This window comes from Plectropomus leopardus, chromosome 18 (genome assembly GCF_026936395.1).
Source record: "Plectropomus leopardus strain MGB_pleo_1.0 chromosome 18, ASM2693639v1, whole genome shotgun sequence".
Lineage (NCBI taxonomy): Eukaryota > Metazoa > Chordata > Actinopteri > Perciformes > Serranidae > Plectropomus > Plectropomus leopardus.
In genome coordinates this window covers 19,222,203-19,248,234 of record NC_142193.1, presented here as the reverse complement: position 1 = coordinate 19,248,234, position 26,032 = coordinate 19,222,203, and the positions used below count along the sequence as shown (strand labels likewise).

General features: G+C 40.7%; 1 protein-coding gene across 8 annotated transcripts in view; it reads right to left on the bottom strand.

The window, feature by feature from the left end:
* crebbpb (CREB binding lysine acetyltransferase b) overlaps positions 1-26,032 on the bottom strand; it is a 47,244-nt gene that overhangs the window by 16,524 nt on the left and 4,688 nt on the right. For 2 of the 8 annotated variants that reach the window (XM_042505213.2, XM_042505217.2), the window contains exons 2-16: positions 20,176-20,798; positions 14,319-14,486; positions 10,798-11,050; positions 8,141-8,254; positions 6,146-6,391; positions 5,932-6,031; positions 5,481-5,618; positions 5,229-5,346; positions 4,479-4,650; positions 4,251-4,313; positions 3,795-3,916; positions 2,304-2,492; positions 1,482-1,886; positions 661-834; positions 170-350 (exon numbers count right to left, since the gene is read on the bottom strand). In XM_042505213.2, the coding sequence (XP_042361147.1) occupies positions 170-350; positions 661-834; positions 1,482-1,886; positions 2,304-2,492; positions 3,795-3,916; positions 4,251-4,313; positions 4,479-4,650; positions 5,229-5,346; positions 5,481-5,618; positions 5,932-6,031; positions 6,146-6,391; positions 8,141-8,254; positions 10,798-11,050; positions 14,319-14,486; positions 20,176-20,798 (3,066 nt within the window). The remainder of the gene's footprint in view (positions 1-169; positions 351-660; positions 835-1,481; positions 1,887-2,303; positions 2,493-3,794; positions 3,917-4,250; positions 4,314-4,478; positions 4,651-5,228; positions 5,347-5,480; positions 5,619-5,931; positions 6,032-6,145; positions 6,392-8,140; positions 8,255-10,797; positions 11,051-14,318; positions 14,487-20,175; positions 20,799-26,032) is intronic. The other 6 variants (XM_042505215.2, XM_042505218.2, XM_042505216.2 and 3 more) reach the window with 4 other exon arrangements.

Here is a 26,032-nt window from a genome sequence, read left to right as displayed (position 1 = left end):
AATGGATTTCACTAAAACATGAGCTAAAATTAATATACTTTAAACGTATTTACTTGATATTGTGAACCATTGTCTCGCTCACAAATCTTCAAATATTTGTATCACAGAACATCATACCGTAATATATTATTACACACTTACTGAATATAAATGAATTCTGTGTTCTTACTTTTTTTGCGGCTCTGAGGCGTGGAGGTGGTCGATGTGCCGTTGGCCCCACTTTCCTCCTCTTCTTTGGGTTCTGCCTTCATCTCCGGCTTCTTTTCCTCAGTTTCCATTGGTTCTTGCTTTGGCTCAGCTGCATCTGGCTCCTCCTTCTTCACCAGCAGGGGTTTGGTTTCATCGTCCTGCTATGTGAACACAACCATGGTTAACTAGCTATCCTACGGTGCTGAGCCGAGAGACAGTCTAGTAATTAATGAATTTAATGGGAAGCACACCACTTTACTGTGGGAGAGTGAAAAGCCGCAAGTCGAATTTACTTTTTCGGACATGAAATGTGAGCAGAACAGATTGTGTTGGACTACGGATCATCGTCAACAGCAGACGGCTTCTTGTCTGACCTACAGTCAACATAAGTATATTTCTTTCCGTCTCTTGTCTCAACTATACCTTTCTTACATACTAATTACAAAATTATCGCTTTAATCCCAAACATACCTCCATTTTCACATCTGGCTGCTTCTTTCCAGAGTTGCTGTCGTCGTCTTCGTCTTTTACTTCAGGTTTGGCTTCAGTGCTGCTCATGTCTGGCAGAGCCTGCTGGGAGCTCAGCTCAGCCACAGAGGCTGGGGTGGGCACTCTGTTGTCTATACTCGCTGCTGCCTGGGACAACTTCAAAAAGAAGAGGACAAGACATCCTGATTACAATGCTAATCATTTATAAATCAAGTAATATTTATTAATAAGCAAAGTAAGGATTGACTGTCAGTGATCCTCTCTGAAAAAACTGAAATATTCCTTTAAGAATTGTTTGGTCAGCTTTAAACCTTTGGAACCTGGAGCAATATCACCTTTTATGTGCTGCTTTTGGATGCCTTTCACGAGTATTTAAATCTCTGACACTGCAGCAAATTGGTGTGGTTTCTTTCGAACACAAGGGGGGAAAGGCAATGAGCAACTTGGTGAGAAATGTTCCACTAAATTGAGAAGATTTCAAAAATAGTTTTTGAAAAAGCTAGGAAAAAATGTCTAGGGAAAAAAAGACAAAAAAGCTATGAAAGATTATGTTACAGAATTATTATAATTTCTAAGCACTTTCTCCTCTTGTTTTTGTTGTGTTTTTTAATGATTTTCTTGTACTTTTTTTTACTAATTTCTTACTACGTTTTTGATCATTTCCTCTATCATTGCTTACTGCCTTCCCATGTTTATGAAAGACGTAAGGCCAATTTGCAGGTTTCAAAGGGTTTACATACGCTGGCAAAAGCCTAAGCAAAACAAGAGCTACAGTTAGTTTCCCGTAAGAACCAGCATCTCACCGGTGTGCTGGGGTGCTGTGCCTGCACTGAGTTGGGCTGCTGCATCTGACTGGGGGGTTCTGTCTGCAGCTGCAGGGGTGTAAGCGGCGCAGAGGGATCAGGTGTGCCCAGGGCTGAGGGGGGACCAGGGAGGCTACTGGGTATGTGGGTTGGGGTGGAGGAGGGCCCGCCAGTGGAGGCGGGGGTTGAGGGCTGCGGTGGCCCCTGGGCCTGTGCAGGAGCATGGTGCTGCTGCAGCTGTTGCTGCTGCTGCTGCTGCTGCTGCTGCTGCTGCTGGGGCTGCATGCTGGCAGAGGCATTGGGTGGAGGGGTGGTGCCCAGGGTGGGCTGGGCTGCAGGGCCACAGGGCAGCTGGGAGCCAAGTGATCCCATTGCATTCAGTGGGAGGTTAGAGTTCTGTGACTGCTGCAACAAAGAGGGATGCACAGTTAGCACACATACATTCAAGTAGCACTGAGGGTGCTAAGAGCATGAACAGGGTTCCTACAGCTTAAAGCAAGCAAAATTAAAGATTTTTTTTTTTATCTGTTTTTAGATGATATTTAAGACTAATTTAAAAAAAAAAAAAAAAATTGAGAGAAAAAAATGAACCAACATTAAAACTACTTAAGGTGAGGGAGAATTTTGAATATATTAACTGAAACATAAAACTTGACTTTTTGGCAACATTAATCCAAGAAGAATTCAGTAATTCATCATTATTTTCCAGTCAGAGGCCTTGTAGTAATAAGGCCTTGTAGTTTGTGTAATGAATTAAATGCCTTTAAAGACTATTTAAGGGTCCAGGGGAACCCTGATGAAGCACAACACAAGTCTCCTCACCTGTGTGACAGCAGCCTGTGGTAGGGGCTGGCCCAAGCCTACATTCACATTCATCGTCCCACCTGCAGCGGCAGTGAACTGGCCCTGTGGCAGGAACTGGCCCTGGTTGGCTGGCTGAGAAACCATGTTATTAGCATGACTACCCATCATTCCTTGAGTCTGAGGCATCCTTGACGGGGACATACCCATCTGAAGACAGAGAAGTGAGATGCAACAGATCAAGTCAAGTCATTATGGCAGCAGGCCTTTATAGTATCCAGTGTCTGCCAAGTAAAATAAAGTGAATGGAATGCAGCATACAAGTATGCTACCACTACAACAGTCTGCTGAACGCCCTGTGGTGTAACTTACAAACAAAACAATGTGCTGAATCAAAACACGGCATGGCAACAGATCAAAAGTCAGAGGAAGCAAATTCCATATTTATGTAGTGTCAAAGAAATGAGCAATCACTGTAAGAGAGTAGGGCCGTACAATAAGGGCAAAAATGAATATCTGGGTTTTTTTTTAAATCAATATTGAGATCACAATTATTTTTTCATGATTATTCATACATTTTAGGGAGATACTTTTATTGCACTTAAATTAAATTCACAAAGTGATGCTTTAACTTTCACATTGTGCTGCATTCCTGCTAATGCTCAAATCTTTTCAAAATAAGAATTATAATTACGGTCTTCTTAAAACTGTACCCAAAATTCAGCTAACTAATTCAACTAACAGTAAATATGCCATTACAAAATGCAACTGTAAGAAAGCCCTATTTATTGGACACATATTTTGGCAGAATGGCATGCAAATGCATCAGTTATCGGCTGTCATGGTACCGTGACGCGCTGTACGGCGTCGCGGTTATTGATGTCTGACTTGATGCTGGACAAGGCAGGGATTTAGTGAGGTTAAGTTAGCAACATTATTCTTCTTGGCCATCATGAATTCATCCCAAAGCAAATTGGGGTTTTTTATGTGGTGCAACAAGTTAGTTGCATGTCTTTAATGTCTTTTTCACACAAACACAAGTTTCATGCATTCTTTGCACATGATTTGTTGTCCCCTAAATACAAAATACTTCTTGACAACAGATGATGATGGTTGATCGATAGATGATTTTTGCTTGGCCCGTATGCAATCGCAAAGTTTTTCACTGGTTACTGCTACAGGGTACACATAAAACGGCATGACAGTTTTTTAAAGTGAAGGCTGGTTGTAAGTTTACGAGGCGGACGATTTGACAGTCTTCTCTGAGCACAAATTTTAAGCTCATTTAATTGTGGAAAGCCAAAATCGTGATGATCGTGATGATTAATATCTGATTAATTGTGCAGCCCAGCTCAAGATGAACTGAACATCTGAGAGAACAAAACAAACATAGTGACAAAAAACTGGAAAATGGTTCAGAAAAAAGAGCAAGTTGAACCAATTTTTAAACGACTGTTTTAAAGAGAGAGGAGAGGAGAAGTAAAGCAGGGAGACAGAAGAGAAAGCTCTAACCGCTGGGACGGAGCTCATGTTCATCTGCTGTGGATGGTTCATGGGGGAGGGAGCACGTGCTCCCATGGGTGCCTGAGACATCTGCGCATTCTGCATTGCCATTGGATTAAACTGATTGATTCCTGTGGGAACAGATACACACAATTATGTACTTGTTTATTATACTTGGGAGTTGTAATTTAATATTCCGTGTCCTACTGGGCTGGAAGAGGCACTGAACCAGCTCAATTTAACGCCACAGTTCTGACAAATTCATCCAGCTTTTTAAACAATCGGGTCGGCACAAGAAACTTGACTCACTTCAATGATGAGATGCTTACCAGCTATCTGTATAACATTTAAACATAAATACGATAGCAATCTTAAACAAAGACCTACGAAGGTTAGCCGCAAAAGCACATATGGAGTGCTTTCCCTGGAAAACACCTGCTAAGAAAGCAAAGATTGAACACATACCTTGGGGCACCTGCATACGGTTCATGATCTGATTTGGCATGTTGGGCATAGGCACAGGTCCATCTGAGAGAGGACACGATATAATAGCGTTTATGTATTTGTTTCCATCAGTTACGAAAAATGCTCTGTGCTTGCATAAAGGTGGAGAGAAAAAGACAATTTTTTTTTAAATTGCGTCTTCCCCCTTTAGTTTTTGTCACCCAGAGTGCAGAGAGTTTGGTTACTTACTGGGAGGTCGGACGGCCTGTCCTGGCCCCATGGCGTTGGGAGCCATTCCAGGTTGCTGTGGCCCAGCTGTGCCCACCATGCCAGGCTGTTTCTGGAGCCGTGAGCGTCTCTTCTCCTCCAACTCCTTCTGAATTTTGTATATCTTCTCTGCCAGGAAGTGGTAATACTCATCCTAGAGAGAGGACGAGAAGAAACAAAAGGCAAACGAGACAATTTTAAAAGAAGAATGAGTGAGTGTCCTGGGTTTAATCCAATTTCTTATTTTTACTCCTACCCGTCATTTTCAAGTGCCACCTTGCCCCTCAGAACAAGGTTACAAAAAGTAAATGGGACAACCCTTCAAGAACCTGATTCGTCATCGGTAGTTGTCGATACTGGTATTTACATTAACAGGTGCGACAAGTTTCAAGCTATCAATCGATCAAACATGGCATCAATTAAAAATATCACTGCTTCAGAACGAGGCAGCTAGCAGTGCTCTGTAGACTAACGTCAGCAGCCTGTGCTCCTACCCTGCAAGTCAATACTGATATTAGATGAGCGGTAACAAGTGCAGAAACTTTGGCATTGTATGTCATCAAAAAGGGGGCGGGGGTGGTACAAGGATTGAGCCTCTGTCTCTAGTTCTGGTTTAAATTCTCTGCTCTCATAGTGACAACAGAATGGCTTTAGGATTAAAAACTGAGGATGGCATGACAGCACTCAGGTTGTAAAAGTGTGACGATATATGGTGTGTTCTATATTATTTACCCTGCTGTTAGCTGACTCGTACATGTCACCCTCAACCTTGCGTGCATACGCAACCAGGTTCTCCATTCGCCGGTCTTTCAGTGCTGCAGGGTCTGGGGTGGGGAATATGGCTTGTACACTGAAGAGAGAGGACAGAAAAATACAAAACTCAGCAACAAACATGGAGCGTAAAATTCTACTCTGTTTTCATGTGACAGCACTATTTATATTTGTACAGTATTTATCACACATTTGTTTCAATTTTGGACTCACAGTTTGTGCACCAGGTGGGTGCGCAGGTCCTGAGTGACGTGTTCATGCCAGGCCTTCCTCACCCCCGAAGCAGAGAGAGGGGTGGCAGTGGGCAGATTTCCCATGCCTCCCGCTACCGACCCATCTGGCATCAGCTGACTACAAGACAGAGAAAGAAAGAAACAATTATTTACAAAAAAATTTAATATTTATAACGCCATAATTCCATAGGTTTTATTTTTAGAATTTGTAATTCAAGGCTATAAAATATTTGTCCTCCAAAATACATTTTTAAAATCATATTTAAAAAAAAAAAATCACAGGAACAGAGAACAGACTGAATCATGCATATTTTGTCAGCAGCAGATGCACTCAAAGCTGATTTGGTTGACAGGACCAAACGAGGGATCATAGAGCTCCCTAAACCGTCATATGTGAATTAAAGGTCAGCTACATCACATAAGATTCTCACTTGTTGAGCGTGGATGGTAGAGAGGAGTCGGAGTGCATGCCAGCCTGGTCTGAAGAGGGGACACCCATGCCTCCTGCCATCTGGTTCATCTGATTAGTGCCTGATAAACGCACATCATCATTCACAAAGGTTAACAAGAAAATGGCTAAGCAACAGATTTATAATGGTGTTATCTTCTGTGCATAATTCTATAAAATAGCAATCTCTCCTGTACCTAGAGGGTTCATATTTCGCAGCTGCTGGTGCTGAGAGCCCTGGGGGTTTTGCTGAGCAGGACCCTGTCCCTGGACCTGAGCAGGGGACTGGTTCCCATACGGCAGGCCGAGGGCAGCGTAGGCCCTCTGCATGGAGCTGGGGTCGATGTGTGTGGCAGCGCTGTTGATGGCTGTGGCACTGGGCTGGCCAGGCCCCACTGTACTGATGGCATTCTGCAGGCTAGCCCCGGGAGAACTTAGCATGGCTGGAGGGAGAAGAGGAGGAAATAAAAACATTGTTTGGCAGTATTACATAAAGCATTTAATTAACACACTTTGATAATTAAACAGCAGCTACAACTTCTGATGGATTCTAATTTATAAACATGAAAACATACATGGGTATGAAACACAAATAACTGCATGCAGTCGTGCGTATCTAGGTACATTAAGTGCTTGTATGAGAAGGCAAATATGCAGTGTGGGTACATACAAGGCAACTGCAAGTAATGCTTTGGGTTAGGTGATGGTGTCTACAGGTATCAGACTACAAAATTTCATGCTTTAATATCACTTTTTTAATCAAATATTAGACTGTTTTTCTACACAAATCATAATTTTCTCATTCAAGCATTGGAGATAAGTATAAAGTTAAGTAGGTTATATGTGGTCCTATGCAGAGGTAGGAAGGAATATGGTTATTAGAGAGATTTAGGTTTATCTTCATTTGCTAACCTGACAGTGTAAATATTAAGTAAAAAGACAGCATTAAGTTAAGTTGTGGGTTTAAAGATTTGATTTTCAAAGCATACCAGCTTGACTCGTTTTAACAGGAAATTTAACGATGGATGGGACTGTTATTTGGCTGTTAAGACCTAATAAATTAAAATGCAATACAATTTAATGACTTTAAGGGCCCAATATTTATGCAATTGAAATGAAGACCTTTTAAAACCTTTTAAAGACCTGCAGAAACCCTAGGTTAGGTTGCAAATTACCAGATGCCTTTTTATTAGTTGTACAATTAATCTTCTACCTATACTATATAATTTATTGTATACTTATACAACTACTACTACTAATAATAATAATAGTAATAATAATAATTCATTTATTTTGTGTTATAAGCAGGGAAGTGATATTTGGGGGGGTACTGTTAAAAAATAAGAACATCAATTTGTAATTCTGCATCATCATATGTGAAGATTACTGAATACTATTTGGTTATAAAATATAAGAAAAAAGTAAAGGTAACAAGTTAAACAAACATTTGACTAATAAAAATAGTTTTGATGTATAAAAAGTATCTATATATACAGAAAAAATACATGTCTACAGACACATGTATAAATATGCTATCTGTAAATATATATTTTCTTTTTTCTTTAAACATGTAAAATCATTATATATACCAACTGTTATTTTTTTTTCCTGTGTAAAAGAGAAAATATTTATTTTCAAGAAGAAATGTCTTCAAGCAAAAGACCATCTTCCAGAGCAGGCCTCCATCTAAAATCCCAGCACTGCTCCCTGCTGTGTTGATTGCTGACAGGAAGCATGCTGCCTCTGTGGGGGATTTAAATCTGTCATAGGGCCTTTTAACCAATCAGAGAGCATGCTGTCCAAAGACCCTGCCCCCACTGATAGCAGAGCCACAGAGCCCCTCCCCTGGGTGTCAGATTACAGGTCCAGCCTTTCTAGAGGAATCCTCTGACTGTTCCAGCTCTTGCATTCAGCGAACCAGTGCAGCGCTGAGGCGGGGAGACACAACCTGCAGGTGGCAGCACTTTATCCACTCATACACAATGACTGGAGGCTCGCTGCTGAGTGACAACTGCCTTGATGAACAGTTTACAAGGTATCAAAGATGTTTTCCTTCCCTTTTTTTATTGAATCCTCAATAAAAACCATTCAGAAATTCTTTATTATGGTTCTGTGTTAACCTTGAACTTAACCCATATGCATTTTACATGTTTTTATAAATGAATATTAGCAAAGCTGCTGGAGTTACTCACGCTGCTGGTTCCTCTTGTCACTAGCATTCTTCAAAGGCAGGCAGACTGGACAGTCATGCCGCGTACAGTTCTTCCAGTGGGAGATGATCTGTCTGGATGATGCACAGTGAGCCACTGGGGAAAAATAAAAGTGAAACAAAGACATAGTGTAAGGTTTGATAATTAAGTTATTCAGCAGTATGTGACATTTATTCGTTGCCGCGACATGCCGTTAAATTTCTGGGGAGGTGCAAGGCAGTCCCTGTGCAACTTGAGGAGGCTGCGCAGCCATCGTCCATTAGAAGGTAGAAGTAGGTAGAAGTTAGATTTATTAGTCATTTTCTAAACAAAGTTTAAAAAACTAAACTTCAGTTGTATTTGATCTTGCTACATCTTTGGAGTTGAAGGATGAGTTGATAAAAATCAGCAGCTGCTATGAAAAATTCCATCCGGGTGCTGCTGATGGCATCATTCAATTCCTGCAATGCATTTTTTGAATTTACATTAGAGTCTTGTGACCTGTCGGCTCTGAACAAGTTCCGCCCATCCTGCCCAAAGGCTTGATCAGGGATGTTAGGGATTAGCCATCACTCTGTGAAGATGTACGCACAGCAGTCTAGGATTCGTTGCTGAGTGAGCCTCAATCACATCTAATCCACTTTATTCTCCTGTGAGTGGACATTAGCCAGAAGGCTTGGTAGAGGAAAAGCTCTCGGTCCAAGTTGGGTCAGCCTTGCCCTGATGCCGGCTCTCCTCCCTCTCTTCATCCGGTGCTTTCAGTTTCGTTTCTCCCCCCTGGTCTGACTGTCCATTCAGCATATGCCGTTGGTGAAGATCCTCGTGAAGTCTGCTGCATTTAGTCCAAACTCCACACAACTTTTCCTGATGTTGATAAGTGCTTCTCTATCATAGAAAAGTTGTGCATCAGCAGAAGGGGCCATGGTGTTAGCAAGGATTTGAGGAGCTACTGGCTGCTGCATCTAAATGTGCTGTCAATGTCACAGCAACTACTCATACTTCAAATGAACCTAGCGTACGACAGATTCAGAATGAATGAAAGGCAGTCATAGAATGGCTATAAACAAAAAGAGGACAAAACACAGGACTGCTGGCAACCATGGCTTTCAGCGTCTATATATTTTGAAAGATCAATAGCCATTAGAGTAACACCAAAGATCTATATAAAGATGGAAAACGCATCTCCCATCCTCAGTGCACAAAAAAAGCCAAAATATCCCTAATACCGCTGCTGCTGTCCTGTGCTGATGGTCATTTGGAGCCAAAGTCTGCTCAGTGGCAATCTCCACAGTGTCAAGTTCCTGCCCATACACCCATCTGACCAACTGCAAGCACTGTCAAGGATAGCGACGACACCGAATTGCACACATAGCTGTCAGTCATGATGTCAAAAGCCCATTTTTATAGCATCGAATAAGTATTTAAAACCAAACTTATTAGACACAACACTTGAACAAACATCAGCATGATAAGAACTAAACATCTTTGGGATCAAATCTTTTGATATGTTTTTTGATCTTTTAGTTTGGACAATGTTCAATCCACTAACATCGAGGGGGCAGTGTTTATGACCTACACAGCAGCCAGCTATCAAGCCAAAAACAGACTAAGAAAACACTGAAATCATACACTGCCACAATAAAGATGAGTGAAATAAAGTGATCAAACCCATCACCATGTCTGCTTAAAATACAGTGAAGCCAAAAAAACTCAATTGCTAAAGTACAATATGCAAATAATGATGTAAAAGCAGTTGTGCACGTTGTGAAACCATAAATGTATCTTTGAATCTACTCTGAGAGTATAAACAGTATAAATATCAGAGTTCAAAGTTCATCAACCTCTAGTGACCCCTTTATTACAGCTTACTCCACCACAGCTGTCAGAAGGCAGCTGCTTGCTGCCACTGCAGTTGAGGAAATGGAGTACAACCGTCATGACAGCCGTTTACAAAAAAAGATTAAATTAATGTTTGCTGATGTTGTCACAGTCACGGGAGCATTCAGGGCTTAGCAGGTCAAGAGTGAAGAGTGGCTCTATTTAAGTAATGAAACACAAGAGCTAACTGCTTCACATAGTGTGAAACAATGCAACTTAAGCGATTAAAACTCACCTCGCATCATGCTGCCTCTATTAAACAGAAGTTAAACAGGGTCAACAATACTGATCTTTTTTAATCAAGACTCTTTAATCACAATAACTCCTTCTGCACTATCTGTCTAGCAGCAAAGTAATTTGGTTGTTTGGTGTGACTTCGTGATGCAAATTTAACAAAACTTCTTTTAGCAGTCCTCAGCTACGTGTAGATCAATAAATCATTTTGTTAAGGACAATATTGGCGAGCTGTTTTATAAAGAGCTGAAGGCGACCTGCGCTTTTGGCAGCTTGGGTGAACTCAAAACTACAACAAGTCATCAACACCTTTTGCTGAGTTGTTCCTGTAGTATGTTAAGTTACTGGCACCGTGCCCACATTACATACTCTGATTACAGCTGCTAACAACACACAAGGTGCAGTTAACGTTTCTGGATAGAAATCTAAGTGGGTTCATTTCTTTATCAGATACTAGTTTGAATTCTTGTGATCACACAGGTGAAAACATTCAAACAGAAGTCAGTTAAAAATGAAAGATTTGGCTTCGTCATATCTCTTTCACTCACCCTGGCACGACTTGCCAGCCTGGCAGTGGGTCATGTGGTTGAGGACGTTCTTCATGGTGCGGCAATGGGGCAGAGTGCAGGCCCTCACCTCCCCGTTGGCCTGCTCCCGCCGCTGGCACTTGTGTGCGTGGAGCAACAGGACCAGCTGCTGCTGAATGAGTTTGCGCTTCTCGGGGTCTGCCGTTGGGCCCGCCGACACACCACCAGCCCCGGGGACCATGCCCACCGATGCTACCTGCTGCTGCATCTGGGACTGCAAAAGAGCGCAAATAAAAACACATTAGGCACAGATCAAAGATTCAAAGATTATCTTCATGTATGGCAAGGGCTTGGAGATGTCGGAAAAGGAAAAGGAGTAATTAAAATGAAGATAACAGAAGAAAGAGAAGGCTGGATGGAAAGCTAAAGGAATATCTCATACTCCAAATGAACTTTGTTTATCAATTTCTCACCCTGTAATGCATTAAATTCATGGAGAAAACTGTTTCTTTTGCATGACATGTGAGGCAAGTGCTAAACAAGGAAAATCTATTAAATCAAAATATTAACTTTGTCAAAAACAGAATGATTGGACTTGCATTTCGTGCTTCCCAAACACATTTGCATAGCTCCAGGCTCTGTTTCCTTTATGCCTTCAAAGAGTTTAAGTCTGTACTGGACAAAAGTGCAAATATTCACAAATATCAGAGTGGACAAATATGTTGCCTTTAATGCAGTTTTCAGTTTTTTTGCAAGGTTTTTAAGTGCAAGTAAGAAATACAGATAATGTGGTTATAGCACTATCTAATCAGACAAGCTGTATGCAGATAATATGTGCGCTGCCTGAAGCTTAGGCCTAAACAGTAAGGTTGGCAGGATTAGTATCTAATCTGTGTGTTACAATAAATTAATTTAATATGTCAAACATTACTACTACAATCAGTTTAGCTTTTGTTTGTTTTATCATTTGGTTCCCAATCTGTGTGGATACATTTACATGCATACATATAATGCAATGTATTGTGATGAAACAAACAGTCCAATAAGACACATATAATGCATCTTTATCGCAACCATCAAGTATAAATTGTTACGTCGTTTTTATAAGCACGCAGCATTCTGGTTTTCTCGCTCTCTACTATGGCTCTCCACCTCTCACAGACACAGACATAGACAGACAGATACACACACACACACACACAAACGCACACACACAGGAGGGCTTTTGCAGGGCTCGAGGCTGTGACTATTTAGTCACATTTTGCGACCATGGAGCACAACCGTAATTCACAAATACAATTAATATATGAACTAGAGAGCTGTTTGTCTGTTTCCAGGTTACAGTGAACTTAATGAGCGGTAGTGGCGGTACCGTGAGCAGGTGATGCACGTGATTGTGCCTGCAGAGCTCTGATCATGGCTATTTAGTCATATTCTGTGACCATGGAGCACCAGCGTGACTTGCAAATATTAGTAATGAGTGAACTGGCGAGCTGTTTGTTTGTTGCCTGCTCACAGTGAATGAATCCACACAGTTTAAGGCGTTGAGATATCTGTTTAACTCTCTGCTAATGCTAACAACCAACAGTTGTTATCATAACAAAACGCTTTAAAATTTCACTATGAAAATACTTGATTTAACTTCCCTCTAACCATATTTTATTAAATTTAAATATGACAGTAGTGTATTCAACTTTATTTGACAGTAGCTACTTTAACTTTACTGCTCAATAATTCTTTTATTGTAGTAGTTAACATTCGTTTAAAGGACATTTAAAAATACTGCGATATATATCACGTATTGTGATATATATCCTTAAAATATTATGATAATATTTTAAAGCCATAATGCTCAGACCTACTTACTCTGATTATTGGTAATAATCAATATACATAACTACACTGTGCATTGCAATTCGGAGCACACTTGGGAACTGCGGCTGAGCAGATCCAGAGTAGACACTGATGGAGATCTGCAACTGCTGCTGCTGTTTTCATAATGTTGCTGGTGCACACAAAGTGTTAAGCTCAAGTTTGGGCAGAAACCATAGCAAACTTTACAGAGGAGGATGACACAAACATAAGAGCCAAATTAAAGCGTAAACTACTACTGTATTTACCGAGACTGTGTGCACGATGTGTTTGCTTTGTTTCCAACGCTTAAAACTGCACAAAAGGTAACAAAAGGTAACAAAGGTAACAAAGGGTACTTTATAACAGCAAGTCAACGTTTCTTCGACAGCTCCTTTTATGAAAGCACAAGGCTGATGGTTGCAGACAGTGTGCTCATGTCTGCAGAGTAGATGCCGTGTGAAGCAACAGAAGAAGCATAAAGCAAATCTAAAGGACGTCACATCAAAGACAAGACAGAGGAACATGTTTCATAGTATCGTTTCTCTACTCACATAGCATACTTTCAACAGGTCAGAGAGTAATATTCAGGTGGAAGATGATGAAGAGGAGGAGGATGATATAGAGGGCTGAGGACTGCACACAGAGAAAGACAGCATGGAGACAGAGAAGGAGGACAGCTCCTTCATGTAGCCATGGTACCAAATGCAAGACAAGGGCAGAAAGTGGTGACAGCAAGCCCGCAGGAAGTGCGCCAGGCTCTGATGCAAATATTGCAGTGGCCAAAAGTGGAATTTCAACGTTCAGGTCGGTCACATGATGCCCACTGGCCCACGAAGACTTTTCCCTATTGATTTACATTGGGAAAGAGACGTCTATAAAATCAGTAAATAATTTTTTGTGAGCGAAAACTCCTGTTAAATGACTTTTTTTACTATCTAGATTTAAGCCATCCAGTTCGATGACATTTGGAAAGTCTAAGAGAGCTGCAAGATTCAATTTTTTAGACTGTCATTCAAGCTAGCAAATGCCTAAACCGGATGTCAGTGACTCTGCCGACGGAAGTTGCCCGCTTTGGTCACACTCAGCCGCGCTCTGCCACCGTAAGTCTCAAGTGAGGATGCCTTATGGGTCAGTAGATCGGGGTATTTTTTCATATTTCATACTTGGAAAAAGAGCTTTTTTGTTTTTGCTTCATGCGCCAATGAGAAGCTCTCATAGGAATGAATGGGGCCCCGCCTCCATGACTGTATCCAGACTTCCTATAATACATCCATAGGTGACAGCCAGACAGGTAACTCCAGTGGAGAGCAGTGAGGGAGCAAAATTATTCAGTTTGTGTCGTATTGCAAATTTACGCAACGACAACAATAAAACGTATCAGACTCAGTGTGCAAAGGCCTTTATCTAGGGATGTCGTATTTATAATGCTTACTGGTCCCTGACTCTGGCTGCCTGAAGTAGAGATAGTGAAAAAATTGCATATGGGGAGATTTTATAGAAGTAGCGCTAATCATTTCGCAACCTCATTCAACTCTTTGGATTCAACCCTTGGATCTACAGAAATCTCACAAATGACTAATTTTGTATTCAAAAGATAATTTTCGCCAAAAGGTGACGAATTTTCACCCCTGTAACTAAGCTAATACAAAATGAGGCTTTGACAAATTTAAGATTCAAGTGACACTCACCATGTTTGGCACACTCCCAGCTCCCTTCAACTCAGCAGGGAATTGGGGCAGGTTGTTGGAAAGGGCTGTCTTGTTCTGGAGTTGTTGGGCGTTGACGCCTGCTGCCCCCATCTGCTGCACCCCGGCCTGACCATACTGCTGGCCAAATGGAGCTCCTGACATCCCCATCTATAGTGGGCAATCAGGACAGAGGCAGGTCAGAAAATCTGCATATCACACCACATACCATCACAGTAAATACATCTTTTACCTGCACTTTGTGTCAATGCATGGTACAGTTTTTTAAGTTTGAAAAATAATCGGTGTGAGCTTCAGTACTCATCAAAATTACATATTGCAGAATTCGATGCCCACAGAGAATTGCTTTCTTCCCCAAATGTGTTCACCGTTATGCTTAAGTCATAGTGACCTGAAGCTTTAAGTTTACACTGTAAACATGTTGTGAGACTGCAGAAAAAACTTCAACAGCTTAAAACAACTCAATGTTGCCTCCAATGTATCTTGAAGCTGAATTAACTCCTACTGTAAAGGTAAAATTAATTGACCAGTCCCTTTAAAAACCAGTAAAGATTCATCGTTTTTATTTCATAATTGGCCCGGCAAAGGGAATAGTTAGATTTCTTGTTAGGTCCTCAGAAGTCATTTAATCCGATGGCCCTCAGCGTGCATCTGTCTGCTACTTTTGCCTGCCTTTCTCCGCGCTGTCCAAAGCAGCAGCCTGCTTTGCTTCGCGGAGGTTCCCCACTGCCAGCAGTGCTCAGGCAGACGGAGCAAGCCCTGCCCAGCGGAGAGAGAGAGAGAAACGGGAGGAGACACATAGAGAAAAACCAGCTTGCTCAACAGCTGAGCAGAGCACTGCGCTGCTGCTGGCCCCTCCCCCCTCCGCTGCACAGAAACACACAGATGCTCGCCTGCTGCCTCCCTCCCATTCACACATGAGCACAGCCTCATCCTCCTTTCACACACGGGTTCTCCCACTTGATGATCTGCACTTATCACAGAGGAGTGTCGCCAGGCTAGAGGACGGCACTGTCGCACAGGAAGCCTCCAGTGTTTCCTCTCCTCTTGGCGTGCCCTCCTCTGTTCCTCCCTCACTACGCCGCCTCCCCCACCCCAACAACAACACAAACTGGCTCCTCTAAACATGATTTACAGCTCCATTATCAAAGGCCAAAGGCCCACAGTGAGACGGCATATGCTAGAGAGAGGGGAAAAAGGAAACAGTTGGCGGAAAAAGAGAGTATACTAGCAAATAAAGATTTAAATAGAAGAGAAAGCAAAAACAAGAAGCATTCGCAGAAACATTCACTTGTGCATCATTTCCATCTCAGTCCTGATGAGGAACTAGTGATGAATCGATCACTAAGTAGCATTTTTTAGGGCGGCAACGAAGACCCTTAATATGACGGCTTTGCTTTTTCATGCAGACCCACACAGTGAATGCTTGATGCTCCCCCAGTGTGTGATTATAGACAGCATGCCAGCATGAATGAAGCAAAAGATGCCTTAAGGCTGTGTGGTGTAACACAACAGTGTAACATAACATACACACCAGGTCACACTTTCTTAACAATAACAATGGCATAACGTGGCAAGAACGATCATTTACTGTCTCTGTTATATGGCAGTTCATCTTATCCTCTGCTCAAAGAGTAATAAGCCCTCGGACCACACTGTCTCCCCAAAATTACAGACATTTTTGCCTGCTGTCCCTCTTCTTCAAATTAGCTGCTAACTGCTGCTGGATGCCTTTTAAATTTCTCGCCGGAGGGTCACACACGACACCTCGTCAAAACTACACCCGTCCCGTCTTGCTACATGTCCCTTTGACATTTTTGGTTTGATACCTTTTAGTATAAAAAGTGTCAATTTAAAATTGTTTGCAAAACATCTAAATGTGTTTATAGCACAAACTGACCAAAGGAAATATGGTAAAACATAAAATACATCATTTCATTTTAAAATATTAATTTGATTTCACATCCAAAGTTATTAAACAAAACAAAAAAAACCCATCAAACTATAAAACCCTAATTTTTCCTCCGACTTAGGTCAAAAAATTACACCTGACATCCCTTGCAAATCCCTAGTAATCACCTTAGTCAATGTAAGCCAAAGGCAAAAAGTGGAAGAATATATCAATCACACAGCTAATAATGAGAATTTTGGGCCTTTGTTTGGGTCAGTAATTAGTAATAGTTTAATTTTCTCTTTACTATTATACATGCAGACCATTTACATTGAAAAACTTAAAAATCCTGATTAAAAAATGTGATGAAGTCCAACCTAGGAGGGCAGTTTGCCCAATTGGACATTGGATTTCTCTGCCATATCAAACACTGTCAAATGGAAGCCAAATAAACATGTGTTGTATCATTTGTGCATTATGTTCTTCAAGTAATAGTGAAGCCAGCTACATTTCCCCCGCTATGAACATAAAAGCCAACACATCACCCTCCCACGTTTCGGCAGCATGTTTCTCTGATGGCAGCTGTGCAAGGTAAATATGACGTGTGCCAGATTCTGTCGTTTTATCTTCAAACTACAGGCTAACACACGGGGTTCAAATCTGTGTCTTCCTCTTTCCTCACCTCCTCATCTCACACACAATCCTAGCATCAAATTATAATGTAAAGGCAATTGTTTGGATTATAATGTAACTCATCAACACACATGCACACAACAAGCAATTAATTTTTGTACCACAATGCGAAGAAAAACTGGCAGGGATTATGTCGTATACTGTATGTCTATATGAGAAAGGAGGGGCTTGTTTCATGTGGCAATGTCTGTTGAAATAATCTTAGTGAGAACAAGCGTGCTGGTTTAACCTTGGTTTCCTGTCAAACCACAAAGCCCCGAGACTCTCAGACACGGAGAAACATTTTCTCACTTTCAGCACTTCAAAGTAGAAATATTTACATAGAAATACAATCAGCAGCTCATCATGTAAAGTACTTTTCATTCACTAACAAAAATAACAAAGCCACCGTGTATAGTAGTATAAAGGGTGGGGGATGAAGCCGACAAAACACAGTATTAGGATATTTTGTGTTGCAATATTGTATCTATATATGGACACCAAGTATTGTAATTGTGTTTTTCATTTCATTTTTATAAATATTTTAAATACAAATAAAAATTTTGGTATAATAAAAAAAAATCAATTGGTTATTCCCTGTAGTAGATACATTTTTTGCAATAAAAATGATCAAAGTGAGATGAACAAAAAAGTAATAATTCGCAGTATGTTATCGCAATAATCAGCATATTGCAAAACATTTAAAATCACAATACTGTACTGTGACTTAATTATCTATCGTGATAATTTCATATCGCGGGGCCTCTGGAGATTCCCTAAGTAGTACCATGACACAACTGCAGTTCTCTGTATTTTTTGTATTCATTCTCAGTCGGGTTTCCATTATCCTTTTTTTTCTTCTTTTTTAAGGAAAAATCTGGTTTGTTTACATCATGTAAACAAACCAGATGTCCTTTAGCTGTGCTCTTAAGTTCAAACTGGATAAATAACAACGGAAAATATGGGTGAGTATTTGCTACCTTTCTACATTTGTTCTTTTTAAACAGAAAACACACATTTTCGATTGTGATATATACTGGAAATGACATGCAATATAGCCAAAAACAAGTAGGTTGTTATTGGTGATGGTCATTTACCAGGAACTTTAAACGCCCTAGTTATCTCACTCCAACCAGCTGTCACTTAAGATTTTTGTAGTGAAATACAAATGTCATTCTTTGTGGTGCTTTCAAAGTGAGCGACAGGAATAAAAACAAAGGGCATCCACCAAAAGTTCCTACAAATGGATTTTGTGGCTGACGCTCACTCATATGGCAAAGTGTAAAGCTGAAGGAAATTCTTTGTGTTTGTATGTTGCTCCAACAAAAATAAACATAGCATATCATTTATTTAGGGTTGTCCAAATTCCCTTAATACTGCAATACTGCTTAATTGACAAGTCAACCAAGGGGACGACAACGAAATGCCACAACCACTATATTCACTTTGTTTCTTTTTTTTTTCCATTGGAGTGCTGCATGTTTACACTTTGTTACAAATGCCAGGAGCTTGACGTCTACTGCATGTTCGCTGGTCTTTTCTGGTCGCAGAGAGTTAAAAAATATGAATCTTTGGATAAAACACTGCAGCTGCTCATCACTGTCACTTTTACCACAGCTGTCCAATCACAGTGGAGGAGGGGCTGGACAATGACGTATTACCACAAAGACCAACCGTCACATTGCTGAATAACAACAAAGGAGAAATGAATACTGAACCCACACAGACCAGCTGGTCTGTCCTTTCTCCCTTCATGCTTCCCTTCATCTAGAGCAAGAAGGTACTCTACCCTGTGTCGGCATTTTTTACTTATGCAAATATTCTGTATCATAGAAACCACAGCATCTTAACTGAAAATGCTGTGCCCCTTACTGCACCTAATTGTCCCTCTGTATTTCAATAATTTCTTTTAAAACTGTGTCATTTTTGTCATATATAAAGTAACAATATACCTCATTACAGCCCATCAATAAAGCTCATTTACAAAGCTCAGGACAAACTAATTAATTTGCAAAAACAATAAAAAATGGCACTAATACTGCATATCTCTCTGTTGAGCAACTCTTAATCACCACAGGGGAAATTGTTTCACCACGAAAGTCAGATAATTATTTATTAGTTTATTTTTAAAAATAGACTTAGTAATAACTATTGATGGAACTCATTTTATTTGGAATTTGATGTATAAGCAACAGTAGCCTACTGTTCAATAAAAATGACAAATCCACATGCCTTGATGATGTCATTTTTTGTATAGTCTGCCTATCCATTGTTTTTAAGCTCAATAAAATTTGATTTTTCACTGGAATTTCTCCCCTTTGTACAGGACACTTAAATGCTCCAGGTGGACTGGCACCATTGTTTTGAGCCCTGATTCCCAGATAAGTAAGGAATAGGAATTGAGTAATGAACACATCAGCACTGCCATGAAACACTCTGCTGGGCCAAGTTAGACCTGCAAAGACTGATGCACTCGAATGAAGAGTTCGACCCCCTCAACTGGATGGCTGCCTGCTCCAGCAGACCGACGAAGAACAAATCAATATATGGTGACGGAGGGATAACCGGCGACAAGCTAGCAATAGGAATAAGCAAGAGAAATAACACTTTTCATATACTTTTCTGGATTTAAAACAAAACTAAATAAAACTTGACAAAAGCCCATTACTATTATGACATTGCTGCATTAAAAATATTTCTAACTACTGTACAGTTGTTTTTTAGAAAGGGACAGCCCATTTGCTAAAATAAATGAATTGGTTAACTTGCTAAACCAGTGGTTTCCAATTGGTGGGTCGCAGTCCAAAAGTGGGTCACGGGTCAATTCTGAATGAACCCCAATTGACTTGTGAATGTCTCAAGTTTTGAAATACAGTGAATTTCTGGCAAAGAGCTTTTATTTTGAAGTGCTGTTCCTGTTTATTCTTGCAATATGTTTTATTTCTTTGTGTTCTAAGCCATTTTGTTAAATATAATTACCTATGTGGTCATTTATTATGTGTGGACCTAATGACTTAAGAGAAATCTGGACCCCATGACTGAACCAGTTAGAAACCACTGTGCTAAACTCACCTTACGCTATTGTTTTTGTTTTTAAAAAAATTCAGATAGAAATGACAAGCTCTTCTACAAAGAAAGCTTCAAGTGTTGGCAAATCAAGTAACAAGGACTTTAAATCTAAAAAATGTCTTTGGCTAAATAAAGTAAATAGGTACTGATGGTGTGGTGACACCTCGGCTGTCTGAGAGACTAATTAAACTGAATTTTGAAACTCACCTTGTTCATGTTTCCAGCTTGCTGAGCAGTCAACGCATTGTGTGCACCCAACTGTGGCCCTCCCTGGGTGAGTGTCTCTGCCAGCACACTGCCTCCAACACCAGGTCCAGCACCCACTTGTGCCCCCTGCATGCCCTGGCCCTGGTACTGCATGCCAGGTCTACCCCGGCCTGCCGGTCCCAGAGCCCCATTCATCACTTGTCCCGTCTGGCCCATGACCCCGTGACCCTGCCCACTGTTCAACATGGCCTGGTTGAAGCCCATGCCCGCGCTTCCATTGCCTTGTCCAGCAGCTGCAGCTCCTTTCTGGGCCTGGGGAGACTGGTGATTGGGAGACCCCTGCCCCAGTGGACTTTTACCAAGCACAGCACCTAGCTGGCTTCCCACCATGCCACCCTGTTGGGCACCGGCAGAGTTGAGCCCACCTCCCAAGATGGAGGAGCTTCCTGGTCGCAGGAGCTCAGACAGCTGCTTGTGTTTGGCAGCTGCATCGGGGACAATGGAGTTGAGACCTGGACCCCCTCCACCTGGACCGCCGTTAGAGGACATTCCCATTCCCAAGTCTCCATTGGGGATGAGCTCATCTGGAAGGTCATTTTCCAGGTCAAACAGAGACACAAGATCTGAAAAAGAGAGAGAGGGAAATGAGAATTAGCCATGATAACTGGTTCACAAACACTGTACTGTTGGAGGAGATGAAGGAAGGTGCATCAGACTGTAGATGCTTCAACTTTATATTTGCCTCTATGTGACTGAGGATATATTGACCACATTTTCTAAAATGCAGTATTTTTTTTTTATTATTATTATTATTATTGTTTAGGGTCTGCAACATTGTTTAATGTGCTGCTTCCTGACACTCTTATAAGGGAGATTTTTAATCACAATAAGGGGTTTTCTGCTTTAAAAAATTTAAATAATAATAATAATGAAGATCTAAACTAAAAAAATAATAATACATTATTCATATGTTTTATATTCAAGAGACAATACAAAATTGAAAAAAATAAATAAATTAAATAAAAAAAAAATTTTTAATTTGTTAAGTCTTAGTGAAGATTCTCAGTCATTCAGGTCATGGTAATTCTACACACTATATAACAGGCAACTGGACTTGCTTGAGCTTCTTGAGGACATTCACCTCTAATCCTAGAGGCTTCTTCATTTCTGAGCTGAAGAAGCCTCTATTAAAGGCAGTAGAGTGGATCACAAACCAGATGGTTGGCAGATAAATGCCCAGCTTCTTTAGTCAACATGTTGAGGTATCCTTGGGCAAGATACTAAACCCCAGACTGCTCCCAGTGGCTCTTCCATTGTTCCATCAATATGTGAGTGCATGTGAATGCTCCAAAACCTGAGTAGCAGCTTGTACGGTAGCCTCCTGCCACCAGTGCGTGAATGTGTGACTGTGACTCGTAGTGTGAAAGGACTTCGAGTAGTCAAACAACTAGAAAAGTGCAGGTCAATTTACCACTAACATCTGGCTTTTGTATTTAATGAGAAAGGTTACAATTGGCATTCACTCCCAGGGCAAAAGAATCTGCAGGTATTTACCAGCTCCAACTTCGATTATGGAAATACATCACTGGGACATCTGGTGCAATACAATGACATGACTCCACAAAATACAGTCCATCCCAGTCCAAACAGCTCTCCAGCATCGTTAAAAATTAGTTTTCACAGGGTGTTAAAAAAAAAAGAGATCAATTAAGTAAAAGATATAAAAAATATAGCAGCATTTGAACTGGCCTGCATGCACTATCTAACATTTACTAACCCGCTTTCCTGCACGTCACTGACTTCAAACATGACACATCAGAAAAAGAAAAAAAAAGAAAAAAAGAAAAAGCATGCTCATCTACTGCAGAGAAAATCTGGGTGAAAAAAAGAAATAAAATAAAAAATAAAAAAAGGTGCCTCAGACAGAAAAATGTGTAAAGAAAAAGCTGCAACTAAGAGCAAAATTGTGGCTGTGCAGAAGAAGTAAACAAGAACACTCAACATTAACAGAACAATAACGAGGGTTGCAGTCCAAATCACACGCATGTGCCGAGGTCCTTCACGTGAGGGTGTGAGCGCGCCCATATATGTCAGCCAATAAAGATCTTATCAGCACAGCAGCCACACACTGGCTCAGTGTCTGAGTTACTCAGGTTGGAGAGAAATCCAAGCTGTTTACTAATGAAATATTGTGGCAATATTATAGCCACTTTCAGCACAAAAGTTTGAAGCAACAAGTCTCAAAGTAAAGCAGGTGACATGAATAGTTGAGAGCGAGCACCTGTGTCTTGCCTGAGGCCTCTTCAGCAACAAGATTGAGACCACAGAAATTTAAGAGGGAGGGATACGGAGGAGCCAAAAAGCTAGCTGAGGGAGAACGCGTGCCTTCAGCATCGTATCCTTTTCAAAAGACTGACAGTGCGATTTGAATTTGCTCATTGTACAACAAGGATGTGATGAGCAAATCCAGCAGCAAGCATGCCAAGAAGTGACAACGGAAGCATCCACTAACCACAGAGTGCCAACACTTGAGTCACACTATTCTCACCTGGAGAGGACATTGCTGCTGCCGGTTGTAATTCACCCTAAGCTTTTCAGCAGCCACATGAAAATCTTCAATTAGACTCTTCAGACTGGGAGATAATAACAGGCTGTTCAGCAGGCTGTTACTGCCTTACCAGAGACAGAGAGAGATGAGATTAAGATGGAAAGGGTGAGATGCTCCCCCTCTCACAGTGTCACAATGCTATCGTGGCATTTCTAAAGGGACATATGAGACTCATGAGAGACCAGGCTAAACACGTGCAAAGCAGCAAGTGTGCAGCAGGAAAATGGGAAAAAAATTAAGGAGGGTATTGAAACAATCAAAAACAACCAAAAAGGTACTGCCATGACCAATATGCAAAAACTCCTAATGCGAGATCTCAACTAAATAGGTAAAATATCAACATTATCTCAGATAATACAAATGTCTTAGCTTTGAGAATTATGCCCCCTTACTTTCAATGGTTGCCATGTGCATTATAGCCAAATAATTGCACATTTTTTAATCTAAAGTTTGTGGTTCACTTTTTTTTCGAGGTCTAACGTGATGAGACCAGGACTGTGAACTCCCACTCAAGCTGATATTTTACTGCTTTACTATTGTTTATCTTTGTTTGCATTCCTTTTCACATGTTTTAGTTTATTTGAAGAACAACATCTTCATTTTCAAAATCATCTGCCTCAGTGTAGACACGGACTCATGATTTAATTCTTGGTCCTCATTTGGCTTACATGAACTTTTGTTTAAAAAAAAAAAGAAAAGTTTTTTAAAGGTTAATAACACACAGTAAATAAAATTTGAAGCCACATTTAAAAACTGGACTGTATTCTACACATTTGATTGGCAGGGCATTTGTAAAACTTTTAATATGGTGCTTTATAAGAAGAGCTCTGATGACTTCAAGATGTGCAGAATTAGTGGCACTTGTAAACTTAGGACTACAGTGATTTGCTGCACAGTGTTTATGAAGACCACAGCTATTCAGAGAAAATGACAAGAAAAAAATTTGGTAAGGCTTCATGATCTGAGAGGGCGAAAAACTAGTATTCATCTTTTGCAGACAGACACTAAAATTTGAAAGAAAGGAACGGCTTACTGTCTCTTTCCAGTGGATATGAGCATCGTGTGGATGTGTGAGATACAATAAGTTAAGAGCAGAGGGAGGAAAGGGTTTAGGGTAAGAGGCCTGCAGGGCAGGTCAGTTTGAGGTGGCTGATTGGACGGCATCAAGTGCCACCCATCACTGTCAACTCAATAAGTTACACCTCAGCTGAGACACAGCCAGCAGATTTAGGGTATGTTCTGCCACTGCTTTGCCACACCGATAAAAGGCAACAATATTACACTTGACTGTATTTAAACACGAGCTAACGCTACGTAGCTGGATGATGCTCACTCAGGGGGTTGGTGATCATACACACAGGCCACACAAAGGAGAAGGAAACCCCACTTCGTGAACATTGCCGTTTAAGACCGGCTACCCATTTCTCACCTCTGGCGCTGACACGCCCACTCAACCTTAGTAATGAAAACAAGCCTGGCACTGGCCTGTAGCCACAGGCGCAAACACATCCTGACACGAGACCAGAGCACCATAAAAAACTGTCACACATTAACATAAATATCAAAGACAGGCTGCTAATCTGTGGCTGTGAGCGACAGATCAGCGTACGGTGGGCTGGATATGGCAAAGGGAGATGTCTTTGCTTTGTGTCAGACAACCAAGGCTTTGTCAATAACAAATGTGACCAAGGAAGCAAAGCCCATTAGATAATACTCCTTGTAACACATTTGTGGAAACAGAAAATTGCCATAATGAATTGAATTCATCTAGATAAATTTATGTAGTCTAAATCCTCCTCAATTACATTTTTCATAGTCAGTTTTAAGGATGTTCCTGTTGTAGGGCTGCCCCGTTAAAGGTGGAGATTCGAATCACCGGTTGAGAGACCCTTCAGACGACTGTCGCTGCAAAGACTCCAAAGTCGAACAGTTGTTTATTTCTTTCTTTGCTAGTCAGTGTCCTGTGTGGTGTACTTCTCGGGACATAGTGGTCCCAAGATTTTGTTGCTGCCTGAGCGCTCTTGACTTTCACGCTTCTCTTTGGTTGAGGGAGCTGCAGACACACAGGCTGCGTACAGAGGAAGAGACTGAAGGCCCCGTGTCCACCAAAGTATTTTTTCTGCTGAAAACGTCAGCTGCTTTACATGAAAAGCCCAACTGGGAGCGTTTGAGAGCACTTTGGATGCGCAGTGTTTCTTCAGCAGAGAAGCTTTGGTTGCGTCTGGTTGCTAGGATGCAGAATATCCGTGAATGGACGGCTGACGTAACAGTGACGAACTCTGCCTTCTCACCCTAAGTTGAACATTTATTTAACTCTTGGCACTCTGGGGGAAAAAAACAAAACACCCAACCGACAAAATTCACGCTCATCGTGTTATTGTGTATTTATAGCACAGTGTGAATACATTTCACTGTCATAGCAAATCATTAAAAACTAGGCTGAAAAGTGGTGAATATATATATATATATATAGCTCACAGCAACTACGATTTTTGTTTTATGTCTTGTTTTTCCAAAAAATGTTGTTGCACAGTTTTGATCCGATATTTGAGCACTACGCTTGTTTACTATATTACGTGACTGCCGCTGTCACAATAAATGTCTGGCTGAGCCCTGTTCAAACTTTAAAACTTGAGATGAAAAAAAACCCTTAAATTGTCAAATAAACATTTCGAACAGGCAAATCTGATTCAACCTGTTGACCAATTTCTTTGATGTTTAATCAGAAGTTAAAACTTAGACCAGCTGACTAATCCAAAAGTAAGAAAACACTCAGAAAGAGTCCAAATTGGACACAATGTAATCTATAATGTTAAACACTGTCATAAAAAATATTCCATGCATTATTAATTATTAATCACATTATTCAATAACCAAATGGTATTTTAAGAGTTGCTGAAATCTGAGGCCCTTGACACCATGCATTATGAACACTGCACATTATTCTACAAAGCATGACAACAAACTCAATAAATAAAACCTAACAAGTACCATCTATTGAGAAAAACATTCTTAGAGATAAATCTTTGGAAATGTGCCTGATTATTACAGCAGTATTTTCAGTGGGTGAACGAGACTGCACAAAATAATAATAATGATTTTAATAATTTAACCTGACTAGTATGTTTTATGCTAACTAGGGTAGCAACATTTAATCAACTCGCCGGCTCACATCCCTAATAAATTTCAAAATGTGCAGTTTCATAACAATATTTCCAGTAAGAGTTAATGGTTCAAGGCATGAGACTC